Raw genomic sequence first — 9,905 nt, 5'->3', positions numbered from 1 at the left:
GATCCACTTTCTTTTCCATTTTTACTCTTCACTGATGTAACATACAGTAGTTTACAAAGACTATCATTCACATTACAGCTTTCTCCAGTCGTTGTGTTTTCATATTGGACGTGTGAAGGGAAGGTGCTCTGTGTCTACAGTCTCGAGAGGAAATAAAAGCAAGAACACAACTGCTACTTGTGATGACACACAAAATATGTGAACAGCAAAAACTTTCACTTCCTATATATGCTCAACATTTTTCAAATACTGTCTGTAAACGTTTTCTATTTCAGATACTGTGTGCTTAATAGTCTGAGGTCTCCCTACAGCTTTCATGCAAATACTGACAACTGTGTAACAATATGTATTAAGTACAAGCTTCCAAGAAACAAACTCTTTCACAGCTTTGTTTTGACACAGAACCCTGTACAAATAAAGGTTCTATTAAAAATAACATGTAAAAAAACAGTAGGTTGGTTTTTCTTTTGTTGTTGCTATTTTTTCTTTACATATTTTTGTCTTTCTATTGCAATACTGTGACTTTAAATAGGCACACATGTACAATTAGAAATGATGGCATTAACACTGGATACCACAATCTTAATATATATGAATTCACACAGACAATTACAACCAATTCTGAAACTCTGATTATCTTACAGCATCGTCATAGTAAATGTAACAATAGGTAGTGCATATAAAATGATGCTACATTGTATGAAATACTCTATTTTTCTTCATTTCCCATTTATGAGACCAATATTTGTAACAGATATTTTTTAAGAGATCCTACAGACATGTCCACAGTCAGCAGGCACTGCAGGGTGAGCTACAAACCACTGCTGATATTCATGCATCAGTCTTTTTGCATGAACACATATAAAGCCTCGTTCCTCATTGATCCTCGTCTGGTCAGCAGATCAGGGTAGCATCTCAGCCTCCCATGAACCTGTAAGTCCAGCTGGCAATAAGGCCCCATGATTATATGACCACGGCCGCCTCCGCAGCGAGGAAGGCCAAAAGGCGGAAACCCTCCAAAACACCAATGTCACGCCACACACGTGAGCAGCTCAGAGGAGCGAGCACTTGAAGAATTTAATTCTCTTCGACTTTTTCTCTGTGATCTTGACCGGTTTGCCTGATCCTCCAGCACTGTTGTCAGTCTACAAGAAAAAAGTTGATGGTGAAGAAATGTAAATACAGACCGTGACACAAAGTACGGGATAGCGACTAATTAATGAAACCTTTATCAACTTACCGACTTTGAGCTCAAATTATGCAGTATGTCTCTTCCCATGGTATAAAAAGCCTTGTGTGACATAAAAGACAAAAAGAAATATTACACATACATATACTGTGTGTAAGTCATGCTTTATGGTAAAGGGTAAAACATCCAGCTTACCTCTTCAACATTCAAGCCAGACTTTGCACTGGTTTCCAAGAATTTAACTCCATAATCAATGGCCAGCTAGGTGAAATAAAAACATAGATTTATATTTATGCCAAACGCTGAAAATTGGAATAACTGCAACAGAATTAGCTTGATGCTTGCTTTTTGGTAACAACTAGCTTCAGACTCACTTTTTCACCTCTGTCTTTAGACACCTGTCTCCTGTCAGTCATGTCGCATTTGTTGCCCAGGATCATCTTCTCCACATCAGATGAGGCATGCTGGCAGAATTAAATAAGACTCATTATTTATGGTTATTTAAAGTATGATACCATGAGTATTAAAAACAACTATAATTTACTTATAATTAGCAATCACAGAATTTAAATTACAAAAAAATACTAATAATATTACTAAATTTGAAACTCACTTCTTCAATATTTCTAATCCAGTTTTTTATGTTCTCAAAGGACTTCTCATTGCAGATGTCATAGACCAGCATAATACCCTGGGAAGGAAAATAATAATAATAACAATTTATGAACCCCGACGTGTAAGGGTAAGGTAGATATATGGCAACATAGTGAGAAATAAAAAACTAACCATTGCTCCTCTATAGTATGCTGTAGTGATGGTGCGAAACCTCTCCTGGCCCGCAGTATCCCTAATTACACATCAAATCAACAACACAGGGAGCAGGTTAAAGTGCAGGTCAGTCAGACTTTCCCATAAAAAAAGGAAAAACCTCAGTCAAATTACACATACCATATCTGAAGTTTGACTCTCTTTCCATCCAGCTCTATTGTCCTGATTTTGAAGTCTATTCCTGTATTAAAGCAAGTAAGAGCCACGTAAGCTTAATTAGTTACCTTACACCATCCAATTTGTCACATGCCTCACATACACAGGAAACCAGGCATTTCTGCAATTAATGGTAAAATGTGATCTCGTGTCACGTTTTAGAGGAACATATTTTGAGGAATAAGCAGAAATAGCTGCAGTGTAAATTTGCAGCGCCTATCAGGTTTATAACATAATTATCACAATACTGTTTTCAGCATAAAAGCTACAGTGTAACAGAAGTCAAAAGTCTTGACTGTGGCTTTGATTTCATTCTGTATTTAACCCTGCTAGGGCATACGAGTCTTCAAGGACAGAATAGCATTATTCATTAGTCTCACACTCCCATTGTCTGGTTCATATGCAGTTATTTCCCTTTTAGGTCGTTTGTCCTTCTCCTTACTTTCATGAAAAAATTCACTAGCTACTATTACTGACAGATCAATGCAGTAAAACGCTGGACTATGTGGATGCCGGCATTCATTTTATTAGATTTATCCTTGGGGGGCGTCAGCAGAATACTCACCTATTGTAGATATGAAGGTGGTATTGAAGGAGTCCTCGCTGAATCTGAACAGCAGACATGTCTTGCCGACTCCGCTGTCTCCGATAAGCAAGAGTTTAAAGAGATAATCGTACGTTTTCGCCATTGAAATAAACTTCACACTTCTGCGTTTCGATATTATAAGGCCGCAATGAAGCTGGGATCCCCCGTCTGGAAACCCCTCAGCTGTCTGTTGCAGACCGGGCAGACTAGCGACAGCCCGGTGCCGAGAAATGTGACGTCAGTTCCCGCTTGGCATTGTGGGGGTTTGTAGTTTAAAGGGACAATGAGATTTTAACCATCACTTCTGGACACAGACTTCCAGTTTTGGGAATGCTCCTAATGGCCCTGGTACTTCTCTGATTTCTTGTGCTCCTTCTTCCTGATATTGCTGTCCGCTGGGCTTACATGTATCACAACTGAGGTCTTCTGCTAATTAGCAGCCATCACTATGTGTGGTTGGTTGGCCAAGAGCTGCTTTGTCTGCACGGGTGACAGGACCTCAGCTGGGTTGTTCTCAACCACTTTTGGTGGTGTCTCCTATCAGGATTTGAGATCCAAATTTGAGAACTTTAGTTCCACCCGCCGTGTCTTTGTGCGTCGCAGAAAAGGTGAACTGATGGCCTCTACATGCATGATTCCCACTGTGAAGCACAGAGGAAGAGGTGCGATGGTGTGGGGGTGCTTTGCAGGTGACACTGTTGGGTATTTATTCAAAACTGAAGGCACACTGAACTGGCATGGCTACCACAGCATCCTGCAGTGACACGCTATCCCATCCGGTTTGCATTTAGTTGGACTATCATTTATTTTTCAACACGACAATGACCCCAAACACACCCCCAGGCTGTGTAAGGGCTATTTGACCACGAAGGAGAGTGATGGAGTGCTGGGCCACATGTCCTGGCATCCACAGTCACCTGACCTAAACCCAACTGAGATAGTTTGGGATGAGATGGACCGCAGAGTGAAGGCAAAAGGGCCAACAAGTGCTCAGCATCTCGTTGGACAACCATTTCAGGTGACTACCTCATGAACCTCATCGAGAGAATGCAGATAGTATGCAAAGGCTATTTTGAACACTCTAAAATATAAAAATATGTTATAAATTATTTCACACTTTTTGTTCACTACATAATTTTTCAATACATTCATAGTTTTGATGCCTTCAGTGAGAATCTACAATCTTCATAGTCATGAAAATAAATTTAAAAATAATTAAATGGGAAGGTGTGCCCAAACCTTTGACTAGTGTATATATAATTTTATTTTTTTAAAGTGATAACCCTAATACGAAGATATTATAAATGTTTAGTATACTAAAATATTCTATATTTTTGGGGAAATAAAATATATATAGTATATTTGGAAACCTAAAATCAAGTTTTATTTTTTCTATTTTTTATTTTATTTTATTTTATTTTTATTGTCTTCACCATTTTCAGCACACTGTAAGATTCGAGTCATTCCCCGCTGCTGTGCTCTGAGATGCTATCTGTTTAATCGGCACACGTATGCGCAGAGATTTGCACAGCGAAAATGCCTGTAAGTTACAAAGTTTCGTATTAATTTGTATGCTTTTTTCAACATGGTAGGTCCATACGTGCATTTCAGAGACGATGCCTACCGTGTTTACACCGTGAAGCCTCGCAGTTGTGTTGTTGACATTGTTGCAGCAGCAACACATGGAGTGAGGGTTAGCTAGCTAACGATAGCTGACGGCGGGTGGCGACTACTTGCTGAAACACCGTGGTATGAAACTAGTAGTTGTGTGATGTAACTTATAACGTAGTCATGTCGGACCAAAAAGTAGTCATCGCCTGCAAACTTTCACGACTGCATTTTTTGCGTTTAACGAATCACCTCTAGTACACAAGAATAACTGTGGTGCTTACTTAAGATGTAAATGCAATAGTTAATGTTTAAAAGAAGGTTTACCAAAGTGAGCTAAAAAGTTAAAACACGGTTTATCCCACTTATTTGTCTGGACCTTTCTTTTCATTTCAGTTGGCCAGAGACCTTCTCCACCCGTCACTTGACCATGAGAGACGACAACATAAAAAGAAAAGACTTGTTCAGAGTCCCAACTCCTACTTTATGGACGTGAAATGCCCAGGTATACAATAAATTTTATACAATACTATATGGTCACCAGATGTCCCTCTTTATGTGGGTCTTAACAGCATTTTATTATTTCCTTTGATCCTACATATGGACATAGTGTTTCACATTTTGATTGGATCTAGTTTTCAAAAGGCAGTTCTATAAAGATAGCTATTTCTGTAAAGCAATTGAGAAGAAAAGTTGCACACTCCTGCAGGTTTATATGCTCCAGTCTTTTGCTGCCTACTACGGCCATGGTAGAAAATTGCAAGTCACCAAAAAAACACAAGTTAAGCAGATTTTGTTCAAATTGGCAGAGATAAAAGGAAAGGCTCGTAAACCTCTAAAAACTCTCAACTCTCAGTATTTGTTTTTTGTTTTTGACTATAGCTTAAAATGTCATGAGCCAGTTGACGATTCATTTGCACTGAAAGGCAATTGATAACTATGCAGAGCAGCAACTGAAATAATAGTTTTAAAAGTTATTGGGGTGAGTTTCAAGGGAGTTGGGAAGGTCACATAAAATCTGCTTTACAGTTAGCAATGTGTCCCACACAAATACAGTATTTGATTGGATCTAGTTTAGTTCAAAATACACATGCGCTGCAAGTCCTCATAAAAGAGTAATAAGTTATGCAGCTGCTGTGATTTTAAGCCATTTCTTATTCACATGTTCCATGGCTCTCTTTTAATCATGTTTTACATATATGGCAAGCACAGAAAGGTAACAGTAAATGTTTAACACCATTTCTTTGCAGGCTGCTACAAGATCACCACCGTGTTCAGTCATGCACAGACAGTGGTACTTTGTGTGGGATGCTCAACAGTGCTGTGCCAGCCCAAAGGAGGAAAGGCCAGACTAACAGAGGGTAAAACATCCAGAACAGTCTGTACCGATAGAGACGTAAATACTTGATCGTAAGTGTATGGGCACCATTATACCTGCTGTGTGGCACCTGGCAAAACGTACTGTACAACAAAGCCACCATTTCTACCAGTGGTACTTTATGTAAGCTGGAATATTGTCATCACCCCTGCAGCCGGGTTGAAGACTAGTGCACAAATGTGGTGGTTTTTACTGCTGTTTTAATAACAGTAAAGGAGCTCAGATTCAGAGATGTTGCAACAATTTGAAAAACATGATTATGGGGGGGAAAAAAAAAAAAAAAAAAAAAAAAATGAACCTTTGAAAGAAGTCTTATATGTTATGCTTTTTTGGCGTCCATATCAGCTCTGATGTGGAGGTATTATCAGGTAGTTATACTGTGGGCTCAGTATACTGCAGCAGATACCTGCTGCCACGGTAAGCATAATTAGATGCAACAGTAATGCATTACCATTGCCGTGCAACGCAACCAGTGGCGGGTATACTGGGGCCTTTGAACTGTGCATAATTGAGATGTGAAAACAGATCAAGTAATTATGTTTTTTGTTCCACAGGTTGCTCTTTTAGGAGGAAGCAACATTAGATGGACATCGGAAACGTAATGTCTGAATTTAAGCAGTGCCTTTTTACTAATCTTCCCATTGATTAAATGGTGTTCAATGGCTAGTAATCATACAAATTTTAACTTGTAGACAAGTTACTGGCAGAATTTAATACGCAAATCTCAGTAAATAAAGACAGCAATAAAAGTTTAAGCATTCTGGGTATTTATTGTACAAAAAAAAAAAAAAAAAAAAAAAAAAAAAAAAAGCATTTGACTTGAATTTCACCTTCACAGAAAGCATACAAGTCATCATTTAGGTTCATATGAAGACATTTGTGCTGTTAATTTCAGAAAACAAACAAAATACACACTTAAATAGAACATAACATGCACAAAACAGACAAAAAACCCAAACAAACCACTGACAACTTTAGGTGCACCCTACTCCACTTACATGTTTGTGTCCCGAGTTTAATTTATAATAAAAAAAAAAAAAAAAAAGGATTGGCAACAGTTTTAAATGTGATGTCACAAATTTACAGTGTATTACTTAATGAAAGGGACCGGAGGCATGGGTTAAACCTTTCCATTTACAAAACAAAACACACATGCTCTACATATAGACTTGGACTACAATCACTGTGTCTGACATTGGACGCCACCTCTGGGATTGTCATCGTCTTCCTCGTAAGCTTCGCCACTGTAGCGTTTCTGTTGTGACTGCAAATCGGCCTCGCAAAGTTCTACCTCCTCCATGTCATCTGTGACCATCACATCATCTCTGGGCGGAAGAAGTCTTTCCAGCTGGAACATCAGATGTTCTGGGAGCCAGTTTTTCTCTGGGAACTCCACCTGCAGGATAAAATGAATTTAAGTCAGCTGAAAATGTTTCCCACCCTGTGGCTTCAGTTTAAATCCAGAATTGTGTTACACTGTTGAAATGATGTTCAACTTACCTGGAACTGAATAATAAGCTGTCCCCTTTCATAGGGATCTCTGTGAAGTGGCATGCCCTCATTCATAACACATTTGACATCATTGTGCTTAATGACTTCACCTGTTGATTTGAAGAAAAAAAAAAAAAAAATTCAATATTGTAATCTATATTACCATTGTTCACAATCGTTCACCAGACGAGCCAGCACTCAAGGCCAGCTGAATTCAAACACTTACCTGGTTGTGAGCTGATAACAAGCGTTCTGTTGTCTAGAGTCTGAATGGTCTTCTGGAATCCACACAGTGCCTCGGCGAGTTTGATGTTCATCCTCATTATTAGGTTATTGTCCTGTCTCTGGAAAACTGGGTGATCCTTCTGATCTAACACAATGATGACATCCCCAGGTTCCAGGCCAGGCTCCTGGTCACCTTCTCCATGGAATGTAATTTTCTGACCGTCTTTCATACCTGCACAACAGACGCATCATTAGCTAAACCTGCTTTTGAAAACAACAAGAAAAGCATTTTTATAATACAGATGTCTCAGATAGGTGAGGGCTTTACCTTTGTCAATATGAACTTCAAGGATTTTCTTCTTGCGTTCTACTTTCTGCCCATTGCAGTTCTTGCAGCGATCCTTTGAGTTAAATTTCTCGCCCTGTCCCTGGCAGTCTGGACACATGCTTTGGATCTGCTGAATCATGCCTGGTCCCACCTGCTGTACCCTGATTTGCACTCCTCTTCCTTTGCAGTTTGTGCACTTTTCCAAAGCACCCTTCTTGCCACCATAGCCTATGATGAGAAGGAAAAAAGGAATTAAATATTCTGTATTACTCCAAACACTGGTATTTTTGTTTCTCCAATTAAGTTGGTACTCACCTTCACATTTCTCACAAATGACATTCTTCTGGAGTCCGAGCTTTCTTGTTGAACCATTGTACATCTCCTCTAGTGAGACACCAAGCTGATGAACCACATTCTTCCCTAAAGGACAAAAAAAAAAAGAAAAAAGCACAACATTCATGTTATAAATGCCAGGAATACACAACACTTCAAACTTAATCTAGCTTGAGAACTCAATGAGCCAACTTGCCTTTTCTCTCCCTCTGCATTCGTCCTCCACCTCCAAAGAACATATTGAAAATATCCATCGGAGAACCTCCGCCACCCATCCCTCCTTCTTTGATGGCTTGTTCCCCTCCTTGGTCATACAAGTCTCTCTTCTTTGGATCTGACAGCACCTCATATGCTTGAGAAATGTGCTTGAACTGCAGATATAAAACAAATAATTGAATTACTTTTAAAAGCCAGAATGAGTGACTCCACTACAGCTATAACTTGAGTTTGTGTAGATTTTCAGTCATCCAGGTCATAGTAAGTCGATTATAACTTGTGCTAGTTTCTTTGCTTCGATCCTTTATTAGGCTTACTTAACGTACGACTTGTGTTGTGACAATGCTACTTAAAAAAGTCACATAAATGATGAATAAAATAGAATACAATAACAGCACATTTAATTTTAAATATTACTTTCGCACAGTAGCCAAAAACGTCAAGTCAGTTCAAGCGTGCAGGTCTTCCTGTAGCCACACACAGTCAGCTGCGCATAGATCATTCCAGAAAGTTCCCACTGGTCTTTAAAGTAGCCGGTTTAAAATTAGAAGCGGCTTTAACAGTAGCACGTAAAGGGCTGAACTGCTACAATAAAACACCTTTAAAACTCACCTTCTCTCCTTCGTTTGGATTCTTGTCAGGATGATATTTCAAGGCAAGTTTTCGGTAGGCTTTTTTGATTTCATCCTGTGAAGCACTGGGTTTGACACCCAGAAGATCGTAGTAGCCGGTTTCGTGAACCATGGTGACTGTCCTAAAGAGAAAATAACACACACCACGAACACGTTACACACAAGGTTACAGCTTGAAACACACTGACAGCTAATATTAAACAAAGAGCAAACCTCACGCTAGCTGCAAAACAGCGGCTAACCTCGGTTTTATCTCGTTAAACCCAGCGTTAACGGACTGCTAAATTTCAGTATGCCTCACACATTACGGGAAAGCTATACAACCGGCATTAAAAGACATGTGCATGTCGCCCATATTCACCTTGGCTATAGTCAACCTTAAATGAAACTGCTGGTATTTCTTCCTGAGAAAGATAATTATTATTTGAAATTGAAGTCTTAATGCCTTACTTTCCAGTTGCTGCCTCCCAAGCTTTGAGTCGCCTTTGCTGTGAGAGTGCGGAGGGAAAGTGGGAGGTACTTATAGCCGCGTTGCAGTGCAGAACTTTCTGGAGAGCTTCGAGAAGCGGGACCGGATGTTTCGTTGGCGGAGAGAGAGGAGTCTAGAAAGGACCCAAGCAGGGGGACGAGGGAGGGGTGGAGGTTACTAGATCTCCTTCTTATATAGCGTGACCTACTTTTTCGAATGGATACATATGAGGCCAGTGGGGCAAGGGCTTTCGCAGAAAAAAAGGAACAAATATAGCATGTATGATCTCTAATAAGATACAGCCTGCTTTGTAAATGTCATCTAACCTTCTCTAGAATATTCTTTAATCACACCCACACGTCTGGCAAAACAGAAACAATACTCCGTCCCATATAATTGCAATATTTGTTATGTAAGCTACAAATGTGTGTACTTGTTGTTTATTATTGACAGATTTACTGCAGAT

General features: G+C 39.4%; 3 protein-coding genes across 5 annotated transcripts; 1 reads left to right on the top strand and 2 right to left on the bottom strand.

Annotated features, from left to right (window-relative positions):
- Positions 1–4: 4 nt before the first annotated feature.
- Positions 5–3,009, bottom strand: LOC100691065 (ras-related protein Rab-8B). The gene is made up of 8 exons (XM_003440434.5): positions 2,739–3,009; positions 2,138–2,198; positions 1,976–2,036; positions 1,803–1,880; positions 1,564–1,653; positions 1,385–1,450; positions 1,241–1,291; positions 5–1,145 (listed from the first exon to the last, which is right to left on the bottom strand). Exons 1-8 carry the CDS (start codon positions 2,860–2,862, stop codon positions 1,053–1,055), a joined length of 624 nt encoding a protein of 207 aa, XP_003440482.1. The 5' UTR covers positions 2,863–3,009; the 3' UTR covers positions 5–1,052.
- Positions 3,010–4,201: 1,192 nt separating this feature from the next.
- Positions 4,202–6,500, top strand: rps27l (ribosomal protein S27 like). Of its 2 annotated transcripts, none has more exons than XM_003440435.4 (4): positions 4,202–4,301; positions 4,764–4,872; positions 5,618–5,728; positions 6,300–6,500. In XM_003440435.4, exons 1-4 carry the CDS (start codon positions 4,296–4,298, stop codon positions 6,326–6,328), a joined length of 255 nt encoding a protein of 84 aa, XP_003440483.1. In that variant the 5' UTR covers positions 4,202–4,295; the 3' UTR covers positions 6,329–6,500. The 2 variants fall into 2 exon arrangements, with proteins under 2 accessions (XP_003440483.1, XP_025764571.1); XM_025908786.1 differs by lacking the exon at positions 4,202–4,301 and adding an exon at positions 4,380–4,508.
- dnaja (DnaJ heat shock protein family (Hsp40) member A) lies at positions 6,496–9,579 on the bottom strand. Of its 2 annotated transcripts, none has more exons than XM_003440436.5 (8): positions 9,421–9,579; positions 8,951–9,092; positions 8,319–8,493; positions 8,105–8,209; positions 7,790–8,017; positions 7,463–7,693; positions 7,246–7,346; positions 6,496–7,141 (listed from the first exon to the last, which is right to left on the bottom strand). In XM_003440436.5, the coding sequence occupies exons 2-8, from the start codon at positions 9,080–9,082 to the stop codon at positions 6,926–6,928; spliced, it is 1,188 nt and encodes a 395-aa protein (XP_003440484.1). In that variant the 5' UTR covers positions 9,083–9,092; positions 9,421–9,579; the 3' UTR covers positions 6,496–6,925. The 2 variants fall into 2 exon arrangements, with proteins under 2 accessions (XP_003440484.1, XP_025764568.1); XM_025908783.1 differs by having other exon boundaries at positions 9,332–9,485.
- Positions 9,580–9,905: the final 326 nt, after the last annotated feature.

Source organism: Oreochromis niloticus, linkage group LG7 (genome assembly GCF_001858045.2).
Source record: "Oreochromis niloticus isolate F11D_XX linkage group LG7, O_niloticus_UMD_NMBU, whole genome shotgun sequence".
NCBI lineage: Eukaryota > Metazoa > Chordata > Actinopteri > Cichliformes > Cichlidae > Oreochromis > Oreochromis niloticus.
The sequence above is the reverse complement of the archived record's forward strand: the minus strand, read 5'-3'. Positions and strand labels throughout refer to the sequence as shown.

What these genes read in the sequence shown, in the direction of transcription:
- dnaja (XM_003440436.5), bottom strand. Translation starts at nt 9,082, where the DNA reads ATGGTTCACGAAACCGGCTACTACGATCTTCTGGGTGTCAAACCCAGT. An exon ending in TGTTATCAGCTCACAACCAG is followed by an intron (nt 7,347 to 7,462) that starts GTAAGTGTTTGA and finishes TCAAATCAACAG; the next exon opens with GTGAAGTCATTAAGCACAAT. An exon ending in AGCTTATTATTCAGTTCCAG is followed by an intron (nt 7,142 to 7,245) that starts GTAAGTTGAACA and finishes TTTATCCTGCAG; the next exon opens with GTGGAGTTCCCAGAGAAAAA.
- rps27l (XM_003440435.4), top strand. An exon ending in TATGGACGTGAAATGCCCAG is followed by an intron (nt 4,873 to 5,617) that starts GTATACAATAAA and finishes ATTTCTTTGCAG; the next exon opens with GCTGCTACAAGATCACCACC. An exon ending in AAAGGCCAGACTAACAGAGG is followed by an intron (nt 5,729 to 6,299) that starts GTAAAACATCCA and finishes TTTGTTCCACAG; the next exon opens with GTTGCTCTTTTAGGAGGAAG.
- LOC100691065 (XM_003440434.5), bottom strand. Translation starts at nt 2,862, where the DNA reads ATGGCGAAAACGTACGATTATCTCTTTAAACTCTTGCTTATCGGAGAC. An exon ending in CACCTTCATATCTACAATAG is followed by an intron (nt 2,199 to 2,738) that starts GTGAGTATTCTG and finishes GCTTTAATACAG; the next exon opens with GAATAGACTTCAAAATCAGG. An exon ending in CATACTATAGAGGAGCAATG is followed by an intron (nt 1,881 to 1,975) that starts GTTAGTTTTTTA and finishes TTTCCTTCCCAG; the next exon opens with GGTATTATGCTGGTCTATGA.